The sequence below is a fragment of the Perognathus longimembris genome, chromosome 5 (assembly GCF_023159225.1).
Source record: "Perognathus longimembris pacificus isolate PPM17 chromosome 5, ASM2315922v1, whole genome shotgun sequence".
NCBI classification, from domain to species: Eukaryota; Metazoa; Chordata; class Mammalia; order Rodentia; family Heteromyidae; genus Perognathus; species Perognathus longimembris.
The window spans coordinates 26,140,866-26,166,374 of record NC_063165.1 but is presented as its reverse complement, the minus strand read 5'-3'; the positions used below and the strand labels follow the sequence as shown (position 1 = coordinate 26,166,374).

The following is a 25,509-nucleotide window of genomic DNA, read 5'->3' as shown; positions in this document are numbered from 1 at the left end:
ATAGATAGTTATGTGCTTAGAAACGTCTATGATTGGGTGACCAAATTTATCTTGTGCTAGGCCAGGAGAGAGAGAGAGAGAGAGAGAGAGAGAGAGAGAGAGAGAGAGGAGAGAGAGAGAGAGAGAGAGAGAGAGAGAGAGAGAGAGAGAGAGAGAGAGAGAGAGAGAGAGGGAGAGAGAGAGAGAGAGAGAGAGAGAGAGAGAGAGAAACAGAGAGAGAGACAGAGACAGAGAGAGGGGGAGGGAGGGAGGAAGGGGGAGGGGGCGAGGGAGGAGGAGGAGGGGGGAGGAGGAGGGGGAGGGGAGAGGGACAGGGACAGAGAAAGGGAGAGGGAGAAGAAGAGAGACTTATAATGACAATCCTTCATTGAGCCTTTACTACTTCCATAAAGGTTTGTCTTTAGACAAAGTCACATGTGAGGGGCTTATGCTTCAAAGTATAAACTCTAGGGGAACAAAATTCATTATAACATCAGTGAATTTGTTTCCAAATAGACTTTTCCTGGGGGGGGGGGCGGAGGTATATCTTTCTTTCTGTCACACAGATTGCTGTTCATTCTAAAAGAGATAAAGATCAGAGAGCTAGAGTTTGTTCATCGGTAAATAAGTGTTACTGTTTTTCTACAGTTGTATTCGTGCGTATTTATATGTGTACAGATTCCTCCCCCCCATTTTGGAGAGGGGTAAAAGCCACTTACAAATAAATAAGACTTTTATTGAAAAGTGGTCTAATGAATTATACTGCTGTACAGAAAACAGAGGAAGAAGAAGGCAGAAAGGTACAGAACCCACAAAAATGCACGCCATGAAATTGTAAATTAAAAAAAAATCCTCCGGTGCATTCTTTGGCAAGTGCACACTTGCAATCACGTTTCCTTTCGCGTATGGCTATTTTGAATGTTGGAGCTAATCCTCCCTTAGTTTCCGCCTGCCTCTGTTTTACCGCTTTGTACACTTTGCCTTCTTTAGGTATGATTGTAGGGTCTGAGTTAATGCTCTAGAGAGAAAAAACAAAAATGTTCCTAGGTATTGAGAAACCCTAGCCCTGGCGGGTCAGATGATGGGTGTCAGAGACAGGGTGGGCGCCCGCGGAGCTCCGCGGGCGCGGAATCCTTGACATACCATTCCCCTCCCACCAGCATCGCGTCCCGGGAGGAGGGAGGCGGAGAGGTCTGCAAACTTCGCTCCAATCCACAGCCAGCCCTCCCCAGGGTCCCCCTGCTGGGCGACCCGCCCACCAGCTCGCAGAGTAGGGGCAAAAAGAAAAAAAAAAAAGAAGAAGAAAAACTTTGCAAAGCAACTCCTCAGAGCCTGGGAATGCAAAGTGCTTCCTCCCACCCCCCAGTCCACCCCTCCCGAGTATCCCCCCCATCACTTGCTCCCGCCTCTGGGTCCTCGCCCCGCCGCGATCGCCCATGATAGGCCGAGCCCGGGGCGTGTGGAGTGTAGACGCACGGCACTGTCCCGGCTCCCCAGGGCTGCCTCACCCCAGACCCCGGCTGCGGTGGTGGTTGGCGCAGCAGTGGGTGCCGCCGCTTCTCCCTCCGGGTCTCTAAGTCCCGCCATGCTCCGGCCGCGGCGCCCCGGAGCTGCGCTCTCGTAAAGCACGAAGGGGGGAAGGAGGGCGGGGGAGGTGGCACCCGGAGGGGCTGAAGATGAAGGTGCCCGCGCATGGGCCGCCGCTGACTGCCCACCCCTCCCGAGCTCGCGCCCGGCGCGGAGCCCGCGGCCGCGGAGGACCCGCCTCCTCCGCAGTAGCAGCCGGAGCCGCGACGCAGGCGGCGGCGGCGGCGCAGGCGGCGGCGCCCCTCGCGCCAGCGCGCACGGCCGCCACCCGGGGGTCGCCGCGGCCCCTGCTGCCATGAGTTGTGCGGAGGTGATGTATCACCCCCAGCCGTATGGAGCGCCCCAGTATCTGCCCAACCCTGTGGCAGCTGCAACCTGCCCCACAGCCTACTATCATCCGGCTCCACAACCTGGCCAGCAGGTGAGTCACCGACCGGGCAGCCGGCCGGGGGCGGGGGCGAGGGGCACCGGGAGTATCGGTCCGGGGCTCCCGGCGGTGGTGACAACCGTCCCCGCCGGGATGGGTGGCACAGAGGATGCCCGGGACCTGCGGGAGCGCCCTTGAGCGCAGAGCCTTCCCAGGAGAGGCGAGGAGGCTGCAGGAAGCGCTGGGAGGGTGGGGAATCTTGGAGAGGCTGTACCTGGCTGAGGGGGGGGGGGGGGCTTCACTTGGGCTGTGGTCACCCCAGCTCAGAGATCGCTGGGCTTTAACGATCCCGGCTGTCAGGATTCACGTCTTCGAAGCTCACCCGGGGCATCTGTTTTAGGACGATGTGAGTAAACTTCCTTTAAAAGCAAATGTTTTATTTCTTTGGAATGTTAGAGAGTCCCAGGGCTTTCTGGATTAAGAGGAGGAAATGTGTGCGGCCGAGGTAGTCGAAGCTACCTGACCACTGAGGTCATAAGACTGACCTTTCCGAGACTTTTAGGGTGGGACACTGCTCTGATGTAACCTAGAGTAGATATTTCTAGAACTTCTTTTCTGGCTGTGGTTTAGAGAAACGGGGGATGCCAAGGGTCTTTATTCATTTCCTCACTCCACCGAAAGACAGTTGCTTATAGGAGGTGTTCAGTCTGTGGATCTCATTCAAGAGGTAACCTTGAATCTCTGAATTACTGGGGCGCCGCCATGCCAGAAGACTGAAAATATTGACCATGAAAATGGATTTGGAGCTAGATAGGAGATGATGGAGTTACTGTTGGAAGGGAGAGTAGAACTACAGGAAACTGAAAACAAAGTGCCCTGGAATATTATGCTGGACACAAAAGCAAGTGCGCCAGAGTTTCGTTAGCCCTGTAGTGTGTGTGTGTGTGTGTGTGTGTGTGTGTGTGTGTGTGTGTGTGTGTGTGACACGGGGCTGTACCACTAGTCTTCCTCAGACTGTGGTGATTAGTGGGTGCTGATCTCATGGGACAACAAAAAGAGAATACTAATAAGACAACTACATGAAGTTAGAAAATTATGATCTGCAGAATTGATTGGTTATTAATTTCTTCAGGACTATAGGTGTTACTCTAACCCTAAGGTTTGACCTTGTAATCAACCAGACCTCTGAATTGAGGTATTTTCTCAGTTTCTTTTCCTATTCAACGCGTTGTAGTGCTACCTTTTGGAAATAAAAACAAAAAAGTAGTTTTGTTTAAAGAGTAGTTGTAAAATGCAGCCGATTCTTGAAGGGTGCAGCTGACTTAATTGAGGACCACTGAAGGCACATGAAGAAACCCTACTTTCTTGTGATTATAATTTTCTCATTAATTTGTAGATATTTAACAGCTTTATTGCTTCAAAGCAAAATAACTTCTGAGGAGGATAAGAAAGCATTTTTTTGTGATTTATGGTCAGGGTTCATAGATAAACATTTTGTTTAGCTGTTTGCTTTTCTTTGGCATTTACCAAATGGAAAAAGCCACATAAGTTTAATTCAGGCAAGTAAGGCAAAGACATTGCTGGTATTAGTAGTTCTCAGGAGTAGATGAAGTATTCTTTTCTTCCTCTCTGATTGCATAGAAGCCCTCAATTACCAGTTGGAACATGGATGAGCAATAGATTCTAAATGTTGAGAAGAGTACTTTCCTCTTACTTAAAAAAATCAAGAACTAGTAGGAGAGTTGGGAATAAGGTGGTTTATTTGAAAATCTGTTAAAGGAGGTTCATTAAAATCTAAATCTTTTATTTAGATCAGAATTGTAATTTTTTAGCTAAAATTATAATTTCATGTTAGAAAAATTCAGTAAGAAATGACTCCATATACTTAATCTTGCTTTTGCAATAGTACTTAGTTCCAGCCCCCAAATTCCATTCTTTTGCTAAATCCATCAACAAGCTGAAGAATGAGCTAAAGAAATGAAAATTTAAAAAATAAACTAAAACCTGAATTGTTTACATGGCTGTGTTGCCCAGTGATCAATTTCTGCCTTAGTTTGAGCTTTTGTACACAGCACTTAGGGAGATGCTTGGCAGAGTTGATACAAGGGTAGAGTTGAGAGATATGTTTGGAAATCTTCATGCTTCTTTAACTAAAGTGGTTATTCATGATTTCTTTCTTCTCTTATAAAGAAACTGCTTGACTTCTAGTGGTCAGTAAAATGAGCAGAAGTTGACAGTAACTACTGCTCTTTTTCTTGTCAGGAGTTTATTTTGATGACCTATATTTTCTATTGGAGAAAAGAGTAAATCAGGAATTCTTATCAAGCTGACAACATTTTTAGACTATGCAGTGCGTGGGTGAAGTGGGACTAATATTGACTTGGCCCTAATGCAGTCATCTGAGAATACATATTTTGGTTGTTTTTGCATTCCATAAGGTTTTATCATTATTATCCATGAAGATTGTTTTCTCCGTACATGGGAAGTGACCCCTAATAGCATCTTGCCTGGGAGACAAAAATAAGGGATGTAATTCCTACTGCACTTGAAAAACTGATTTGTTAAGCGGTGAGAAATGAAAAACAACAGAAATAGTGAGAGAATAGTCAACCAAGTTTAAAGGTAATTTATAAAATAAGTGCTAAAAAAGAGAGCACTGTAGTTTTGTACAACTACATTTGTAGTAGTGTATCCTTCAGTTGATTTTTTTTCCCCCCATCAAGTCTGTATAGCAATAAAATCTTTTGTATGCTTTCTTCTGTGTTTTTCAGTGCAGAGGATCAAACTCAGGGCCTCACACATGCCAGGCAGACATTCTACCACTGGGCTCCATCCCCAACCCTGTATTCCTTATAAATCACTGTGTCAAAATTGGTTCATGATGGATTCTAACATAGGCCTATTTCTCTCTCAATATATGATCATTTAACTGAAATTCTTCATTGAAATAACATAGTCTCATTTTCTACACACATACACTGTGAAACTTTTCAATTCAGGTTTTTATTAGAAATATTATGTATTATTATAGATGAGTTGGCAATTATTTACAAGCATAGTAAGCTGCATCTATGCAAGGTCTAGTATGTTAGTTAAGCATACAGTAGGCTAAATGAATAAAAGTAATTTGAAAATACCTGAAGAACAAAATTTACAGTCTCAGTTATCAATTCCAAGAAATTGCGTGGCAGTGCACAAACATAATTGTGTGATTAGCAGAGGCAGAAATTTGTGAGGGAAGGCAAGTTACCTAGGCCCTCCTCTATCTACCGTCCTTAACATCTCCTTGGAGAACTTGGGACTGAGCATCTCAGCACTTGCTCTGAAAGCTGATGCCACTGCCAAATGTGTACAGGAAAGTGTTCATGCCAGGCGCTGATGGCTCATGCCTGTAGGCTTAACTACTCTGGAGGCTGAGATCTGAGGAACATGGTTCAAAGCCAACTCAGGCAGGACAGTCCATGAGACACTTATTTCCAGTTAATCACCAGAAAACCAGAAGTGGAGCTGTGGCTCCAGTGGTAGGTAGAACATAGCCTTGAGCAAAAATACTCATGGACAGACAGTGTAGTGCCCAGTCCCTACCAGAACTGGCATGAAAAAATAGTTCATTTGTCTGTGTAACACTGATGGTAAAAAGCAGTAGAAAGCTTTGAAATACATGTCCGGAAAAATTGAGGGCCCTGATTTGAAATCATAGATTTCTTTCATACACAGTGAATTTCTCCCCTTAGTCTGTTGTCAAAATCCTTCTTCATATCCATAATGTTAAAATCAGGAAGATTCAAAATATTTTCAGAATTTTTTAGTTCATGTGTGAGACAACAAAAGCAGAGAACAATTCCTAAATTCTAATGATATATAGAAGTTTTCCTCCCTCCCTCCCTCCTTCCCTTCTTCCCTCCCTCCATCCCTCCTTCCTTCCCTCCCTCCCTACCTCCCTCCCTTCCTTTCTCCCCCCCCCTCTCTTTCATAATCACATTTCAAGCTTGGTATAAGTTAGAACATATTTATGCTGTCCTGTTTAAGGGGAACAGCTGGCTCAATGTGTATGCATGCTTTCACTTAAAAGAATTGGATTTCCCTGGGATGCAGCATTGCAGTTATAAGTCTGAAAAATTTTTAAATTTGTTCTGTACTCTGCCACCTTGGTTAGATCATGAAACTTCTCTGAGATTTTGTATGTCATGGGAAAATTCTGAAAAAATTGTACTTCAGTTTTGCCACTTAAATCTGGCAAAATGCATGTTCATGAGGTCAACATAAGGAAGATTTCAAAATTGATTGATGACAAAATTAGGACCTCCAGGTCCTCAGCTTCTCAGTGAACCAGGTGGAGAATCTTTCCACCATGCCAGGCAATCTCTCCCAAGGAATTTTTCTTTTTGGCTATTGCAAAATGGACTTATTTTTGTCCTTAGTGCCTCCAATCAATTTTTTTTGATATAAAAGATTAATATGCAGTAGATTCTTTGGCCTTGGAGTTTGAGATTCTTTCCAAGTCCTTGGTAGTGTACTTTTTTTTTTTTAAGTTGAGGCATTCCAAAGGCCTTTTGCAAGCATTTATGTTATGCTAATGACTTTTGCTATCTATGTTGCATCTTTCGTTGATGAAGCAGAATGTCCACTTAGCAAATACACACTTATTTACTTAAAATAAACTATCAGAAGTGATATTGACACTCGCTTTTAAGTGCCACACACTTTACTGCTATTCTAACTAAAAGCTTAGTTTCATTAAAGAGGAAAGACTATAATTATAACACAAATTATTTTAGCACATACTACTTAAGGGAGAGGATTTAATTTTTCTTTTAACTGTCATGTTGAACTTAAGTGTATTTCTAAGGATTAATACAGGGCTTGTTTGACAAAGTGCAGTCCCTAGGATTCCACAATACACAAGTTAACTTGACTGCCAAGTCTTAAAAGCTTAAACTCCTCCATAGTTGCAGGATCCCAGTAACTTCCCCACCAGAAGAATTAAAAAAAAAAAATACAGGAAGTTAAACTTTAAAGTAACTGAACTCTTGACTCTGGTAGTCAACCTGAATAAGGATGGCTATAGGACAGGACTGATCATCATAAAAGCATACACAGTGCATACATGTTCATCAAGAAACCAATACCACAGCACAATGACATTAGAAATTTAAGAGAAGGGGCTTTTGGCCAAATGCAAGGAAGCCCTACTTCATCTTCCACTGGTAAAATCTTCCATTTGGCACAGTTTATGATGGTGGTGATACGACAAATACTTAGGGAAAGAGGAGTAGCCTTGCTCTCTTGTGCAACATCTCTTCAGGCTCCTGCAGAAAAGACACTGACCTGACCATGTTGAACAGTATGTATATTTGTCTTATCTTCATTTGTGCAGAGACAATTTTCAATGAGTATAAAAACAACTATTGTACTTGAGGCCTACGGCAGATTCTAAAGCAAATTGGTCACTTAAATCACAGCAACTTAAAAAAATGGATGAATTTCATATTAAAATGTTTAACTTATTTTTCATACTTACAGTCTCTGGTTCAAGATAACTTGGCACTGAAAATTCTCAAAACAAATACACAAAGCATAGAAAATAGTTTAAGGTATTATCTCGAGAAAAGTATTTTATTTTTTAATTCAAGAAACAAACTCTCTCTAACAGTTAAATTTCAGGCTGTCATAGTGGCAATGAGGGCAGTAATTGTGGGCAAAATTCCACCCTGAGCCTTTCAAAGCACACCTCTTTAAGCAGCTGTTTTTCTGCTTTGGCTACTCATTTGGGAAGACCCTGAGAGTGCCTTGAACCATTAGGCCCACACAGCTGCTGTTAGAATAACTCGCAAATGCTGTATTTATACATATCTCAGGAGATAAGAGATTTATGCTAGTGATTTACTCGTGTGGTCTGAGCTGGGGCAACTGAACTATTTTTCACTTGTCTCCTAATATCAGTAGAGGGGAAAAATGACTCAATCTTAACAGGTACCCTTTCTTTTTAAAACTGTTATTATTTGAAGATGCTAAATTACTTTTCTTTGGAAGATAGAGTAGGGAGATTCTAAAACTATATCCCTGTATGTATCATAACCAATTTCTAGGAGTTGGGCTAGATGGCCCACATCTGGAAATGAGAATCAGTGTTCAGTTGTCTGTAGATATTTTTTGGCTAAGGTTCTGAAAAATCAAAAGAGGTGGCCAGTGTAAGAAACAAAATAAAGTGTGAATTTGTCTAAAGCTCCAGAATTTTGCTGATTAGGATATAGAGTTGGATGAGGCCTCTGAAATAATCCTTTCAGAAGACTTCATTTTCAGAAAGGCAAACTCCAGGCAAAAAGGTTCTTTGACTTGGTGAAATCCTCTTTGCCATTTTCATTGCTCTTTAATTCCATTGCCTTTCTCTTTATTCTCTCTCATTGTTTTCTCTTTATATCAGTTGTCTTACAAAGTAGAATTCAATTCATAGGTGACCTAACCTTCCCTCCCTACTTTCCTCATTTAAAACATGTGGAGTATTAGCTACTTTGAGAAATAATAGTTAATCATTTGGATAAAATGTGGGGCTCTCTTTTTTACTATTGCCCTTCAAATCTTTTCCAAGCTATGAGAAATTTCAATTACGGGACAAAGTATGCTGTTTATCTTATATATCCAAATGTTTGCACAATAGCTGACACAAAATAAGAATTAGCTGGCAATTGGTTGAATGAATGAATGGATAATTTAAAAGCATCATACCTAAGTCTAGTCACAGGATTATACACACATGCCAGAAATTTATACATCAGAAACTATTGTTTCATTCAAAGTAGTTAGAGTAAGAAGACATACTCTAATGATGTGATCATTGCTTAAAACATTTTGGGAATGCAAATTTTGAAATTGCTTCTAAGCCTGTGGCACATTTTTTCAACTTCATAAGAAGTGGAAAATTTTCATCTGTGGAGGGGGCAGGTTACATTTTTTTATTATTACCAGAATCATTTAAAGGCCATATACACAAAAGTAACACATCAGGTTAAGCAATATTATTTTTGGTTTGCTCCTCTCTACTATTAAGAATTTTAAAAAACAAACAAAACAAAAGAAAAAACCACCAAGCAGACAAAAACAAACCTAGAATCACGAGGTGTGACTATTTCTTATGAGCTAACTTTGCTCACATTTTCCAAAATAGGATTGCTGGTTGTATGTAGCTGCAGCTGTAGTATGTATCTGATAGCCAAGGGGCCAATGTATTTTCAGATGTGTAACTTCAGTGCTATCAAGGCATCTATACTTTAGAAAAATCATTGCATTTCTTAATAGCACATCTCTTGTATCTCACATATGACTAATATGTTTAAAGTAATTTTTAAATATTATAACTGACCTTAGACTGTTTTTGTTAGAATGGATGGTACCCATGTCCTGGAAGTAGTTTATTCAGCCAAAATAATTTTCTTATAGGGACTCATTCTCCTTAGTCTGTTTATGTTAGCACATAATTTGTAGTCATCCCTTTCCTACTTAGGTGATCCTAGCCCTAGACAATTACATTTTTCATATGTAAATTAGGAATAACTTTTTGGCTAAAAAATTGTGTGTCAGAGAAAGTTAAGTGAAACAAAATATATAAAAGATCTGTGGCATATTTTCCAAGAGTATCTTGGAACAACATCTTGTTTTTTTCCAAGAGTATTATCTGAGATTTTTTTTAATCTGTTGTACAAATAAATTTTTAAAGGATGATCAAAGAAAAAGGGACTCCTTCTATAGACTTTCTGAGTTTGATGCATTTATTCTGGGTTAGTTTTTTGTTTGTTTGGGATATGTTTTAAATATAAAATAATCATTGCATTTAAAGGAGATAACCAGTAGGAAAGCAAAAGAGTTTTTTTTTGTAAATGTCCAATTATTTCAGTGATTCAGGAAAATATTTTTGTTTCCTTAAAAAAAACACACACACACACAAAAATAAACCTTCCACATATGCAAAGTAATCACTTGGCCTATCCAGGCTTAAACCTTGGGGAGTTAGTGGTATTTGGCTCCTAATAAAGTCTCTCCTTTCTCTCTCTATCTCTGTCTGTCTGTCTGTCTGTCTCTCTCTCTTTCATCAGACAAATTCTTTTCCTTGCATATTCCTGCTATAGTTTTTTTTTTTTTTTTGGGTGGGGGGCGGGGGGGGGGCGCTAACAGCCAGTCTTGAGGAAGTGACTTTTGCTTCCCACTGTCCTTCACTCTTCTGCTTCATCCCTTCCTTTGTACCCATATTATGTCTGCCAATCTTGAACATTTCACACAACTCCCGACTCAAGTCACCTTGGGAAAAAATTTGTTATTATGGTGCAATAGCAATGAAATGTAAGGGTGTGTGCTTCTAAGTTAAACCAACCTGGTGTTCTTAATTTAATGAGTTTGGTTTTCTTAGCAGTTCTGTAGGGTCTTATAAGACATCCATGGATATTTATGAGAGATTTGGATATTTTATAAACTGATTGCACATTTTGAGAAAAATAAGAACTGTATTATATTTTTACCTTGACTCTGGAAATCCAGATTCTAATGCATTGAGATTTTGACTCTAACATTTGGGACATTTTATTCCAAAAAGTGAACAACAAGTAAATACAGAACAAAACAAAAGTATATGTAAGAAATATGTTGAGTTTAAAAGGCAAATAATATACTTATAACTACCAAACCACAGCTCTCAGAAAGTCGCTGACATTCAAGTGTCTCTGAAGAAAATTAGGGTGGTGTGAATGTTATGCTATTTAAATTTTATGTCTGTTTTCTTACTCTCACTTAATTTTAAAACACTTACAGAAGTTTAAAGTATCATTTTAGGTAGCTACTGCGCCCTTTTGATACTTTCAGATTCCTATTTTTTTTTTTTTTTGGCCAGTCCTGGGCCTTGGACTCAGGGCCTGAGCACTGTCCCTGGCTTCTTCCCGCTCAAGGCTAGCACTCTGCCACTTGAGCCACAGCGCCGCTTCTGGCCATTTTCTGTATATGTGGTGCTGGGGAATCGAATCTAGGGCCTCGTGTATCCGAGGCAGGCACTCTTGCCACTAGGCTATATCCCCAGCCCTTCAGATTCCTATTTTAACAAGTGGAACTGCTTGTTCGGTTAAAACAAATGTGTTGGAAACGTAAATACTTAAATTGCACCTCTATAGTAAAAATTAGCACAATTTTATCTATAAAAATGTGTCAGTTGGAATAATATTCTTATGTCTTGCCTTTTGATGGTATGTCATAGGCTCACTTTTATAGAACAACAGATGTTTGTAATATCCAGAGGGAATATTTGGAGTGTATACAAGTGTAAACAGATATATTACATACTCATGAAAAATAAAGAATATAAAGAACTGGTGTATGTATTGACAGGGAATAATTTTTAAAATTAGACCAATGACATATATTTTGTTACAATGGCGGTTGTCACTTACTTTTCTCACATTACTGAGTACTCTTTTTCCTTTCCTTTCCTCTCCTCTTCTCTTTTCATTAAATATGTTTCCCTTACTCTCCAACATTTCATGAGAACAAACATACAGACACAAGACACACACACACACACAAACCCCTACACCTATGAATGCATTATTGTGCATTCTCTCTTTTCCATGTTTTCTGACATTCAGCCACTCATTTAACTTCTGGATGATTTTGTGTGTCTGTCTTTAAGTTTATTAATAGTAACTATGGTATAGGATTGTAAAGACTGAATGAGGAAACAAAACAAGGTTTCAGAAGTGTTTCCAGCATAGTATAGGTTAATTGTTACTGTAGTGATGATCATCTGTCAAAATATTTCACATTGCCAAACAGTTCTCATTTTTATTTGAGAAAGACAGTCCTTGTTAGTATTTGGTATTATTTTCAGTAAGCCACAATAAAATATTTTTTTTCTTTCTATGATAATGGCGGTTAGCGGAACATCTGAAAAATATGTTCCATGCAAAATGGATCTTCACACAGACTTATTTTGTCATTTCAGTTTGATTTTTGAGAAATGAGTTCAGCATATCTGCCAAATCCTTTTATAAGATGCTGCATTCCTGTTTTTATTTTAGTTTATTTCATTTATGAAAAGCGCTTTTCTTCTCCACCCTGCCCCTGGACAGTTAGGTCTCCCCTCCTCTATTCTTCTCTATCCAAAACTATAATGTCACTGCTGGTACATAACATCTTTAACAGCCGATCTAAAATCGGGGAGGGAGGAATCTGAAAAGAATCTGTCACTGTGTTTTAACCATTGTTGTATTAGTGTAGCTGAATTTAAAGCAAAAATAACAAAACCAAAATTCCCTCTGACACTGAAAATATTACAATTTGATAATGAACTTTTTGCTTTGCCAAATTTAGAACGACAGATTTTTCTCTCTCTCGGTATAGAGGAGGCAACAGGTTTGGGGAGGGAAATGATCGAATAAAACAGATGTAGAAGAAACAGTTTGCAAACATATGTTAATATTTAGATTTTTTTTGTAAGTGAAAAGTTAACTGGTTAATGCCTTTTTACAAACTTTCTTTGATACTGTGTTTTGTTTATTCCATCCCAGAAGAAGTTAGCGGTATACAGCAAGATGCAGGACTCTCTGGAAATCACCCTTCCCAGCAAACAAGAGGAGGAGGAGGAGGAGGATGAGGAGGAGGAGGAGGAGGAGAAAGACCAGCCTGCCGAGATGGAGTACCTTAACTCTCGCTGTGTCCTTTTCACTTATTTCCAGGGAGACATTGGGTCAGTAGTGGATGAACACTTCTCAAGAGCTTTGGGCCAAGCCAGCACCTTCCACCCAGAATCTGCCATTTCAAAAAGCAAGATGGGGCTAACCCCCCTATGGCGAGGTAAGAATTCAAAAGCAGATGCTCTCCAGGGCACTGTCTCTGTTACGCAACTGCCTGTACCAGGTTCCAGCTGGAGGCTTGCCTCTGGAGGACGGATATCCACTAGCTTTTTAATTTCTAAGGACAGCAAGGAATTTCTTTCAGACAAACAGCTGGATCAGTTTTGTCACATGTGGAATGTAGGGTTGGAAAGGATGCAGTCACACCCCTTAAATTCCTCATGGAAAATAGTGATATAACTGAGCCTGAGTTTATAGTGGCTGAATGGAGCTGCCAAGCTTCATTGCTAAAGCCCCCATGGCCCAATTTGGATCTTGGAATAATAGGCATGCCTGAATAAACTTCTAAAAAAAAAGTAATAGCTTTTGCTCATTCTCTAGGTGTTATGTGGTGGCCTAGTAGAGTTCTGAGTCTGATAGGAACACAGACATAAGGCCTTCTGTGTTCTTCCAGTAGCTTTTTTTCTCAAATGATTTATTACTCATTCTGTAGACTATAATCTAGTCATCCAAGGTAGCATCTCTATGGCTGAAATAGGTGATTGTAGCTTGATACACTCACAGAGCTTCTGATGAATAGTTTCAATATGGAGGTCACAGAGATTTGTTTGCATATGACTTCTGGCTCACAAATAATAATTGCAAGATATTTTAATCATGGTAATTACAAGAGTAGAGGAGAAAACACCATATCCTTCCAACCATAGCTTCAGACAGAAGCTGTTACTGAATTTTTTCCTCTTCAAATTACCTGCTGATAAGAGGAATCTAATAAAATGGTTCTTTACATGGGATTTCCTGATTAAGAAGACAGGCATCACACAGAAGTCTGTTAGAAATTCAAATCCTTGGGCCATGCTTTAGACTGGGAGTATCAGAAACTGCAGGTAGGGTATTTTGTATTAAATCAGCATCCTCAGTGATTTAGATGGAGAATCAGTGTGACAAGTTCTGATCTAGTGCTGCTAGACATGCTATAGGGTGCCTTGCCACAAATCCATTGCACCTGCATCTCCATACACAAGGAAAATCATACTGTACCAAATGCTCAGAGTGATCCTCATGAACAGGCCACCTGAAGTAGGCTCAGGTGAGCTGTGACTACTGGCTCCTCATTGTCAGAGGAATGGTTCTACTCTGTTGGACAGGTGCTGGCTTGCTTGCTAGGTCTGATCTGTAGATTGGATGCTTCCCCTTACCTTTTCCCTCTCCTTTTGATCTTTCCCCCTTTCCCTGTTCCTTCCCTTCCTCTCTTCTATCCTCCCTGGTCCTTTCCCCTCTCATTTTTTTTCCTCTAGCATACATACTATTTTATTGGTAAATACCATGGACTTTTTCCAGGAAGCCAGGCTTAATCACTGGGAGCCTAAGATGCTTATGGAGTCATCTCATATTCTATTTGATGGCACATAGTAAATGTTAATAATTTATAATAAATAAGAAAGATTCAATGAGTCTTATGTTTTAACTAAATAGCCTTATATGTTAGTAATAAGTTCTATGAAGACAATCAGTTTCACTAGAGTAATAAATGCTATGTTCACTTTTCTTTTAAACCAGAGATTATTCAGTCTGGAAAGCAGAAACTTGCACCCAGAATTGTCTAATTGTCTACAAAAGTTGTTTGTAGCATTACAGTCAGTAGAATTTTAGTGCATGTGTCTACTTATAGATACAAAACCATTTCAATCCATGGATACTCTTCATGGACATATATATGTATGTATATATATTACATATGTATATATATGCACAACTTATTGGAATAATCAGAGATCTTTAAGCTGATATATTTTAGTAAGCATAGAGTGAATAGTGATGCAGTTTTAATGACTATGGTTACAGGTGTCTTTTATATCATATTTATATTTCAAGTGTATCTCCTGTTTCATTCTAATCAAATTTATATATTATGTAATTACTCACCTACTATGCAGTAGGCAGTGTTCAGGGAACAGCAAGTAGATTGAAGCTTTCTGTCCACAGAATGTCTTGTGTTTTTTTCTTTTTCTTTTTTGTGTGGTAGAGATAGTATAAAAAGATACTGTGACCTGCAAGATGATAATGGAAGTCTTCCATGAGATGGTTACATCTCAACAGAGACATGAAAAAAATAATTTCATTTTTCTTGAGAATATTTTTGGGGAAAAAAATCTACCAAGATGAAACACCCAGAGTAAAAGCCTGGAAAATGAGCTAAAATTAGAATGTTCAATGAAAAGCAGACATGCTTTATGTGCTTGAGGTGAAGTGATAGAATACATATTCTAGGGCGTTTTGTCTCTTCCTCTCCCACTGAGACTACAAATACTCTAGCTAGCTGGTTTGCATCATTTTCTCCAAGAAAATGTATTTTTGTGTGGATACTCTAAATAAAATGAATTGAAGTATCTTATGTTGGTACCATATGCATAATACTAGAAAAATAAAAATCTTCAGTAGAGGATTTTTTGGTATTATATTGTATGATATCTCTTGGTAAAATTTTCACATTTGTAAAACAAGTATTTAATTAAAGAATTGTTGGAGTTTTTCATTGTGTAAAGTTCTGTGATTTCAAATGTATTATTTGCTTCCTATTTGTAAAAAGAATTTTCTATTGTTTCTAGTTGTCTTTGCTTTAAGTCAATATACAAAGCTTGGATGGGATCCATAAGAGAGCCACAAAAAAAAGATACATAAGGTGGTGAGAATGTAATTTTAATTGCCAAAAATGGTAACAGGATTAATATTGTAGTCTTTGGAGCCTGCTCATTTTGGATTTAAGTCTATACCTTAATAATTGCAGGTTGCAATGTAATCTTGGATTAATAATTTACAATCTGAGTTCAAATTCCCTCATTGTAATATGTGTTTATTAAAATTCTTCTAATGTTATAAAGATTTGGTGATAATGTGTGTGAATAATTTAGCACAGGGTTTAGAACAAAGTATTCAATTAAAGTCAGATGCTTATTCTCTTTCCTTAAGTTTATACTCACTTTGCACAGAAAATATGATTGTATCATGAAGCATTGTTTTGTCAAGCATTATTTTTTCTAAAACATCTGGGGAAAAACAGCAGCTAAAGGCTAAAAAGGAGCCAGTATTAATGCCAGTATTAAAGCATCTAGTTTGTAGCATAAAGTTATCACACACCTACTGATACAGAGATACAAATGAACTAAGAACTGATATATGTTTGACTATAGAATAGATTCCATAGTAAATGTTCAAGTTAAGATACTGACATAGCTGTTAATATGGTAATATCAAATTTAATGTGTATTTCTTATGAGCTAAGGATGTTCTTTATCAGTACCAAGATTTAAACTCAGGACCACCTGCTTGCTTAGCTTTGCTTGCTCAGTTGGTACACTACTACTTGAGCCATGTCTCCAGCAAGCCTTTTGTTAGTTAATTGGAGATGCAGTATAGTCCCACAGACTTTTCTCACTATGAACCTCTAGATCACAGCTGTTAGATTAGCTGGGACTACAGGTGTGACCCACTGTCACACAACATTAAGAGGAAATATTTTTTTGCAAGTTGGTACAACCTCTCATCAGTTATCTTTAATTTTACTATATATTTTAGCTAGTGGTGTGTAGAGCTTTTCCGTTAAGAAAATGTAATAAATTTGCTTGTCATCTTACACTATGCATTGCTTTTCCCCAAAAGTGTGTGTGTGTGTGTGTGTGTGTGTGTGTGTATGTAAAAAAAGGTAGTGCTGGTTGTTGAGGCATACCAAAGTAGGCCAGATATTTTAAAAAACTGTGCATATTGATAAAGTTACTGGCAGCTTGTTTTTTCTTGTACTTTCAGTCTAATTATCTATTGGCTGGTTGCTGTAATTATCTGCTAGCGGCATCTCAGTCTTAAGGGAAAGACCTCTGCAAATGAATACTAAATTGTAACAGCGTAGAGGAGGAGATTGATGCTGGCTGATTGAGCTGGCTGACTGGTAACAACCGAGCTGAGCTGAAATATTCCTGGAGGCACTGGAAGAATTTGCTTGCAGGAAGTTTGGGAGAAACGTGAGGGGAAAGTGGGGTCCCGCTTAAGTCATCCAACTGCCCCCAAGGGATATGGGCACCCCATGTCACTCTAAACCTCTCCCTGAGAAGTCACCAGGCCTCTTTTGAGCAACTCTGCAATAAAACATCTGGAGGCATCTTTTGATGTAAAGATAACTCATAATTCTTGAATGATAGTAATAATGGAGCCGAGATTACATTTGACATCCAGTAGTTTTTTATTGTTTGGTTTGGTTTATTTTTTGCCAGACCTGGGGCTTGAACTCAGGGCCTGAGCACTGTCCCTGGCTTCTTTTTGCTCAAGGTTAGCACTCTGCCACTTGAGCCACACCACTACTTCTGTGTTTTTCTATATATGTGGTGCTGAGGAATCGAACCCAGGATTTCATGTATATGAAACAAGCACTTTACCACTAGGCCATATTCCCAGCCCCTAATCCAGTAGTTTTTAAATTGGAAAGCAGAATAAGAGAATGGGACTTTAAGAATTGTGTTGAGGATCTTAATTTTTTTTAACTGAGATATTTAATGCATAAAGGTTATCTTTAAATATGAGGTATTTTTATCAATATTTTAATATTAAGGTTATTAAGGTGATGAGATCAACGTCCTCTAGAATTTCATGTTCCCATTTCCTTAACGTAATTTTCTTTGCTTTTCAGAATAAACCATATTTTTAACTAATTTTGAATTTTTCTTCCTTGAAATATTTTGTATTCATTTTTCAAAAAAAGACATGTAAGGTTAATGTAAAAAGCATCACAAAATGAAAGTAGTATTTGATATTCCATGTTAAACCTCTTCATTTGTCTTGCATACATTTCTGGTCTGAAGTTACATAGTGATATCGCTTAGCATTCTCTGGGTGGCTTGTCCTGGAAAATATGCTTTTCTTCATTATATCTCTTGTTTAGGAATAAATACGTATATATTTTGTGTATGAGTGCTTGTGTGTGTGTGTGATGATTTTAAATCTCAAATGGAAATTGAACCAAATTATATTTAGGCTCTATTTATAGGATTGACTATCAGAGTTAACATCATTAATGTAACACAAATCTTGAATAGTGAACCCCAAATTACCATAGCATGTTCGAGGTTGTTTCCACCAGCCTGAAAAGGCAGTATTGCATTGAAATAGCTTGCACAGTTTTTCATATGCTTTTACATCCAACAATGTGGCTGTGATTAAGTACCCATAACCAGAGTCACATAATGAAAGAAATTTACATACATATGAAATAAGCACACTGATTCTCCAGCATGAAGTAAAACATGTCATCTGTTTCTTTGTGTCAGGAATTTTCTTTTAAATAAGCAAGATTCCAAATAGTGACTCTGAAGTATAGATTTCTGCATAGATATTTTCCATTCAGTATTGTTCCACTTATCTGTAAAGTGCAACAGTGTTTGTGTAAAGGCATGTATAGATTCCTGGAGGCTTTATAATAATGACTTATGCCAGCTGGGAAAATATTAAGTTGCTTTTAATTTTACTTTTTCCTTTTCAAGTGTTGTTGTTCAGTCTTTGAAACATAGATTTCTGCTCTCAGTGATAATATGTTCACTCTTTGCAATATGACCATTCATGAATAGAATGATATTATTTGGGTAAGGAATTTGTCTAATATATATATGTATATATTTGTGTGTGAAGATCTCAAGTCCTAATACATGTGTATGACTGGTTCTATGTACAAACAAACTCGAAGAGATGAAACATACTCAGAGAAATTAAATATTCTCTGTACTTTTGACATTTTGAGGGGCGATTGAATAAAGAGAACTCTATCTCTGGCACATATTTGTGGTCTAGAGTTTAGTAGATTTTATAATGGAATTCTGGTTGTACTAGGACATGGAAGTTATGAGCAGAGTGAAGATTTGTTCCCAAAGATGAAATTTGGGACAGCAAAGTGACAAATTAGTGGTGACCAAACTGTGGTATGTGATTTAAAGATCCACTACAAACTTAATGTGGGCTTCATGTCTTAAACATGATGACTTTCATTATTAGTGTAACAAAAATGTTCTACAAATAGCCATTGACTAAGACAAACTGAGTTTTATTCCCACAAGATTTGCACTTTTCCTTTTCATTAACAGCATTTTTCATATGCCCACAGGAGGCAATGATTAAATAAAGCATCTTTGCTTCAAGTAAGAGAACAACATATTTACTTCTTTTAAAATGTTGAAATTTTGTCATGGCACAATATACTAATAGCTTGCTGGAAATATCTGAAGATTTGCTGAATAGGTAGTCTTATCTAATGCCTCTTAAACAGCCTTTTTTTCCCTCTGCAAATGTTTTGAGAGTCAGTTTTACTGTGGATTTTACTGTCAATTTATTTATTCATGGAACAAATAAACAGAATGATGGTAATAGTGTTGTTGAACTACTAGTGCCACAGCTTATATGAAAATTAGAGAAAATGAACAGCACAGCAACATCCTAGTTATACTAGTTTCATGATATATTTTGTGGTTGATTTAACTTATTTATGCTTTTCCCTGAGGCAGGAAACTGTCTCTTAGAAATTTATGAAGTGAAATGATAAATATGTTAGGCTTTGAATACTACTAATTCAGATCACTCCTTAGAATATTCTTCATTCAGTGAGAAGACCTTGCAGGTTTTCTTTATGTGGAATTAGTGTGAAAATATACGCATTACAAATGTCGTTAGTGGTTATATACAGCTATAACAAGAAACAATCAATAAAACACTTTTGACTGAAAAGATTATTTGAGTTAAATGCATGTCAACACTTAAATGTATTATAGTACAGGGAGGGATGGCAAAAGAATCAACATGTTCATTTTTAGTCATAAGTTATGGGCTGACATGAAAGCTCTTTGACCAGCTACACAAAACTAGAGACAAGAGATTCAAGATGAGTTTACTACAGGTGAACATATACAGATCTTACTACAAACTTTCTGGATTAAAATCCTTTGAAGTCTTCTGAGATCTCCTTCAGGGGATAGAATTGCATTCAGTACTCTGGACAGAAAGATCACACTCCGCTGAGGCCAGATTCTTCTACAGTGTCATAGACTTTCCTTCTGATCACTTTCTCCTTAATGTACAGATTTTATTCTTCAAATTATATGCTGTTTTTTTTACTACTGCGTGTAGGCCTGTGTGAATACTGTATGTATGCACACACTTGTGTTTACATGTATATATGTATGTAATTCTTTCCTCCTCCTTTACAGGATTACCTCCTATGGAACCTTTCAGATTTAATAGAGTTATCACGTTATTCGGCTGTTTTCAGGTTCTTTCTCTCCACTTTTTACTTCACAACAGTTTATCTGCCCTCCTCCAAATTTTAATAAAAATGTTTAGCCATCCCTGAACCCCTATTTGTCACATAGTAGGTTATCCATATATTGTTATGATGAGGATATTAAGTGGATAAGACTAATGGAGTTGTGGAGAATTCTTCCTATTCCTTCTTTAATACTAAGTGTTATTATTTGTTATTGCCAACTCCTCATAATCTCTGTACCCATAAGCTTCCAAGCCCATAACCTCTACTGGAATCTCCTTCCATTTTGATTTTCACATAATCATCATAAATTCCAGAGGTTCAGGGTACAGTTTTAATTGCACCCTCTGGCAGTTATGAAGTCTTTTGATCATTGAGACAGGCTACATGATTTGTTCTTACCAGTTTGCCCTAGACTTTTTCTCTGCTTCTATTTCCTCATCACTAAAATGGATTGGATAAGTGCCTCACAACATTGGTGTGATTCTTGACAGAAATAATCTGTGAAAAGTTCTTGAGCTGGAGGTCGACATTTGGTGATTCTCATCATGTTAACCACTGTTATTCTCAGTCCATAGATGGATAGGTTTCCACAGGAGAAAAATGAAATGGTAAATCAGTTGGTGAGCACAATTAAATATGATCTTGATGCTATTTGTTGCTGTTGGGCATTGGAAAACTTGACTAAAAATTATTTTTGCTTGACAGTGGTTGATAAAATATTCCTAACCAATCCACACCTCACTTTTGGGATAACTCTTCTTTATCAGAGAAATGTGTAGCAATGTCATCTCTAAGGCTTAAGGCCCATGTGACTTCCTTTAGGAAGCAAATTTCAATTCTCAAATTACAAACAGGACAGCACAGGCTGATTGGTCAAATGAGAAGTGTACATGTGTTGGGAAGAGGAGGAAAAACATTGAGCACTTGGGATTCTGTCCACAGCCTTCAGTCTTGGCATGGAAGCCCAGTGCTTAGCCATATATCCGTTTACCCCATGTGGAGAAAGAAAGAGTGCATGTTAAGGAACCTGCTTATAAAACATGATTGGGCAAGTAAAGACAAGTCTGTCCCTGAACTGAGTCTTACATAAATAATGTGTTTTCTGTCTTCTCAGACAGCTCAGCTCTCTCAAGCCAGCGGAGTAGTTTCCCAACTTCCTTTTGGACCAGCTCTTACCAGCCCCCTCCTGCACCCTGTTTGGGGGGAGTTCATCCTGACTTCCAGGTCACCGCACCCCCTGGCACCTTTACTGCCGCTGACCCCAGCCCCTGGCCAGGCCACAGCCTTCATCAGACTGGCCCAGCCCCTCCCCCTCCCACGTCTGAGTCCTGGCACTATCCCTTGGCATCTCAGGTGAGCCCGTCTTACAGCCACATGCATGACGTTTACATGCGGCATCACCCGCATGCTCACATGCACCACCGCCGCCACCACCATCACCACCACCACCACCATCACCCTGCTGCTGGCTCTGCCCTGGATCCATCATATGGGCCCCTGCTAATGCCATCAGTGCGCGCCGCCAGGATTCCTGCTCCCCAGTGTGACATCACAAAGACAGATGCGACCACAGTCACCACTGCTACCTCAGCGTGGGCCGGAGCCTTTCATGGAACAGTGGACATTGTACCAAGTGTGGGCTTTGACACAGGTGAGCTGGCAGGTGTCCTGCTTTCTAGCAAAGGAAGAAAAAATGGTTAAGAAATAAGAAAAGATGGATAGTTTTGTTTAAATTCATTTTGAAATATAGTTTTCTTCTTTCATTGGGAAAGGTAAGCTTAGGTAATAGGTTTCTAAAAGCTGGTCATTTTTCAATAATATCTGCATTTCTGTAAAAACTGGTATGACTAGATGATGGCTGAGGAAAGTCTCAAGTCTTTTCTCCCATTTTATAGTCTAGAGATTAGTTCCTTTGCACTGAGTCTCTGGTTCTATGTTTACAAACAAGTGAAGACATTCTTTAAATCACCTATATCTCTGTACTCAGTACCAGGAGAATTTGGATGCTTCATTAAATTTTATTTTGCTTTTATGTTATTAGTACTCATTCATGAGTTGTAAATCAGAGTGCTTTGGGGAATGTCATCTACAGCTTAGTCCTTTGAAAAATAATTAGAAGACAACACACACACACACACACACACACACACACACACACACACTTCTTTTCTTTCTTTTCCCTTCTTGGCCCTTTCCTAACCTTGATATCCCTTTTAACTTTCTTTCCTCCCAAATTCCTCACCTTAAACAATGCAAGACTTAAAAGGCTACAATAGAATTTATTTCCAATAGATTTTGAAAGATGGTAAAGAATATACTACTTCAGAGTATTCAACTCTATGGAATTCACTAGTTCTAAGTTCATAGTATTAAAAATGCTTGAGCTTAAGTCTTGGTCCATAAGAGATATTATAGTAGTAGTAGTAGTAGTTCAGAGTTCATGAAATCAAAGTATCAGGTAATATACTATATATGTGTGTATACAATATAAGATATTATTAGCATTATATTGTCAATATTTATATGATATATACAATATATACATGCAAAGCATACATAAAATACATTTTAAATGATTATATTCCCAGAGTCTACATTTCAGTGTTACCCATTTCTACTTAAACCCAAGGTTCTTTACCTAACATGTTGTAACATCATAAAAAGACTGTTAAAAATACTTGTTCAGTTTCTAAATTTATTTGCAGTGTAAATGATCCTTAATTTGAGTGCTGATTTATAACAGATCACCCTTGATTATCAAATGTTTGATCATGTTCCATTCGTTTATGAATGGAACTTTTTGATTTTGATCAGCTTTTCTCCACAGAGTTTCCATCGTCCTTTTGAGTCTCTGCTTTACCAAAGTATTTCCAGTTTGTTGATCAAGTTGATCAAACCTGTATTAAGGAATGGGTTGTAATTTTTAGGCTAAGTGTGTTAAGGGACTAGTAATCACAGGGCTTTCTTCCTTTGACACATCCAAATTAAGCAACTCTTGAGTCATTCATGCCTGTAGACAGATATTGCTGAAGTCTCACGTTAGTCATCTCCTTCCTGGAGACAGTATCTTCTGCTTCACATCCATGGTACCTCTGAGGCTTGAATAACAACGCTTTTAGCAGTCAAATGATGTTTTCTCTTTCTCTGTTCTGTCATTAAAAGAAGTGGACATGCTACTTAATACTCTCCATCTTTAATTCTCTGTTATCTTTTGGTTAATACCTATGAACTTCAGTGTGACTGATTCACACATTATTCAGAATGCCAACTTGTAGTCTTAGCAGGATGAAAAGCCTTATTCTTACCTCTCACAAACAGGAAAAAGTGTATTTTTGTTGTAGAATAATCTTGAGATGATCCATTTGTGTATATTATGTAATTTATTTTTGGTCATGTCTGCAGTACGTTTTTGTGTTAGTTATTTTCTAGTTAGGCTCTAGTTTCATGCTACACTGGACTACTGTCTTCTTACTTGTGTTTCCCTATGTCGTGGAGGATGACAGGCACATGATATGGCACCCAACCATGTGTCCCTGGAGCTGGGATAATGGCACAAATTATCATGTGAGTCATTAGTTAAGGTGGAACTAGATTACAGGCTAGAACCACCATTCTCAAAAATACTTTGATCATCCACTCTTTAAGGAATTATCCAAGGAAAATCTATTTCTATCTATCTACATATATCTACATATCTTATGTTTCTATTCTCTTTATCCAGTTCTCCACATATATGTGTGTGTGTGTGAGTGTATACATGTATATATATGTATATATATGCAAATTAGATTTCTAGGGTGATCCATATCCATCCATTTATCAAGCTATGTATCTAATTTATATAGATATATCTATGTAGCTTAAATAGCACTATACAAAAAGGCTGGGATTTGAATCAAGACTTGCCCTTCTTTAAATGATTACTTGTATAGAAGCTCTAGGAGTCCCTTGGGAACAGTAATTCCAGAATGTGAGAGTAATTAAATAAAAAGAAAGATCTATTGTCAAATAAGTTTGACAGCATTGGCTGGTATATACTTCTCTTAGAAAACACCATCTGCTTTGGCATTTAAAAAGCTTTTATACATTCTTTAGTAAGTGAATGTTAAATTTGTTTAATAGGAGATTTTTTCTACTATGGTTTTCTTATGGACACATTTTGTTTTTAGCGTATTTATTAGCTTTTTATGGAATGCTTTTTGGATCATTTTTCTTGCTTGTTTTCCCTCATCATAAAAGACATAGTTTTCAACTTTGATTCATAACTTTCACCTCTCATTAAGCTAATATGAAGGAATAGAGTTTAAGGAGTTCAGGTGGGGCTGCCACTAATAAGTATAATGGTAAGATAAATAAGAGGGAGGGCTGGGAATATGGCCTAGTGGCAAGAGTGCTTGCCTCATATACATGAAGACCTAGGTTTGATTCCTCAGCACCACATATATAGAAAAGACCAGAAGTGGCACTGTGGCTCAAGTGGCAGAGTGCTAGTATTGAGCAAAAAGGAAGCCAGGGACAGTGCTCAGGCACTGAGTTCAAGCCCCAGGACTGGCACCAAAAAAAAAAAAATATCTAGCTTCAAGCATCCTTAGAATATTGTATGGGTCCTATGTGTGTTAGGAATAAGCCAGTTAAATATGCAAATGTTTGCAATTGTGGAAGTATGCTGCCAGACTTCTAATTAATATAAGAATATGCCTCCTATTCTGCTTAGAACTTTTGGTGATGATATGAAGCAAATTCTTATGTACAACTCATCCTTCACTGATCATAGACATTTAATGCATTGTAATGAAATACTGTCATTCTGCCTTTCTGTTATGGTTGTGTAACTTAATTAATATGAGGCATAACACCTCCTATTTCACGATCCATTTGAATTAACTTTTATACAACGATTTGTTAATGAAACCTTTTGACTGAACAACAAGGGAGACTTTATAACTTTCACTTCATTCACTGCATTTTAATTTTATCAAAGGAAAATAGTCCTACTTTGTGATGTGACATCTCTATAAACACAAGCTGGTCATGACTTGAAAGTGTATTCATCAGTAGAGCCACAGATTTATTTTTCTTATGAAACCTCATGTTATTTTCACTACAGTTTTGTCAGGATTTAATATTCTTTTTTTTTAACTGTGAGGAATGTCACAACAGTGTGGTATAAAATATACATAAACAACTTAGAGATGAACTATACATATTATTTTTACTAAGGCATATTTAAGTAACCTAAAATGAAAACTCAAAACCAAACATTCTGTACTATCTCAGAGGCTTGTGAAATCTGGTGCTAACAAGGAATAAAAACATGTTGATGTTATCCTGGCTTCTCAAAAACATATTTTAGGAGTGTTAGCTATAAATTTGTGCAAGTAGATTCAATGAGAGAATCATTAGATGAGCTTTCCCCAAACAATGGTGATAGATAGAAAGTACAATTCATC

General features: G+C 38.1%; 1 protein-coding gene across 3 annotated transcripts in view; it reads left to right on the top strand.

The window, feature by feature from the left end:
- The first annotated feature begins 1,433 nt into the window (after positions 1-1,433).
- Vgll3 (vestigial like family member 3) overlaps positions 1,434-25,509 on the top strand; it is a 40,263-nt gene continuing 16,187 nt past the window's right edge. Inside the window, exons 1-3 of one of the 3 annotated variants that reach the window (XM_048346442.1) lie at positions 1,434-1,987; positions 12,646-12,763; positions 21,174-21,710. In XM_048346442.1, coding sequence (XP_048202399.1) covers positions 1,862-1,987; positions 12,646-12,763; positions 21,174-21,710 — 781 coding nt within the window. In that variant the 5' untranslated portion in view covers positions 1,434-1,861. Of the gene's footprint in view, positions 1,988-12,477; positions 12,764-21,173; positions 21,711-25,509 lie in introns of all 3 variants that reach the window. The other 2 variants (XM_048346440.1, XM_048346439.1) reach the window with 2 other exon arrangements.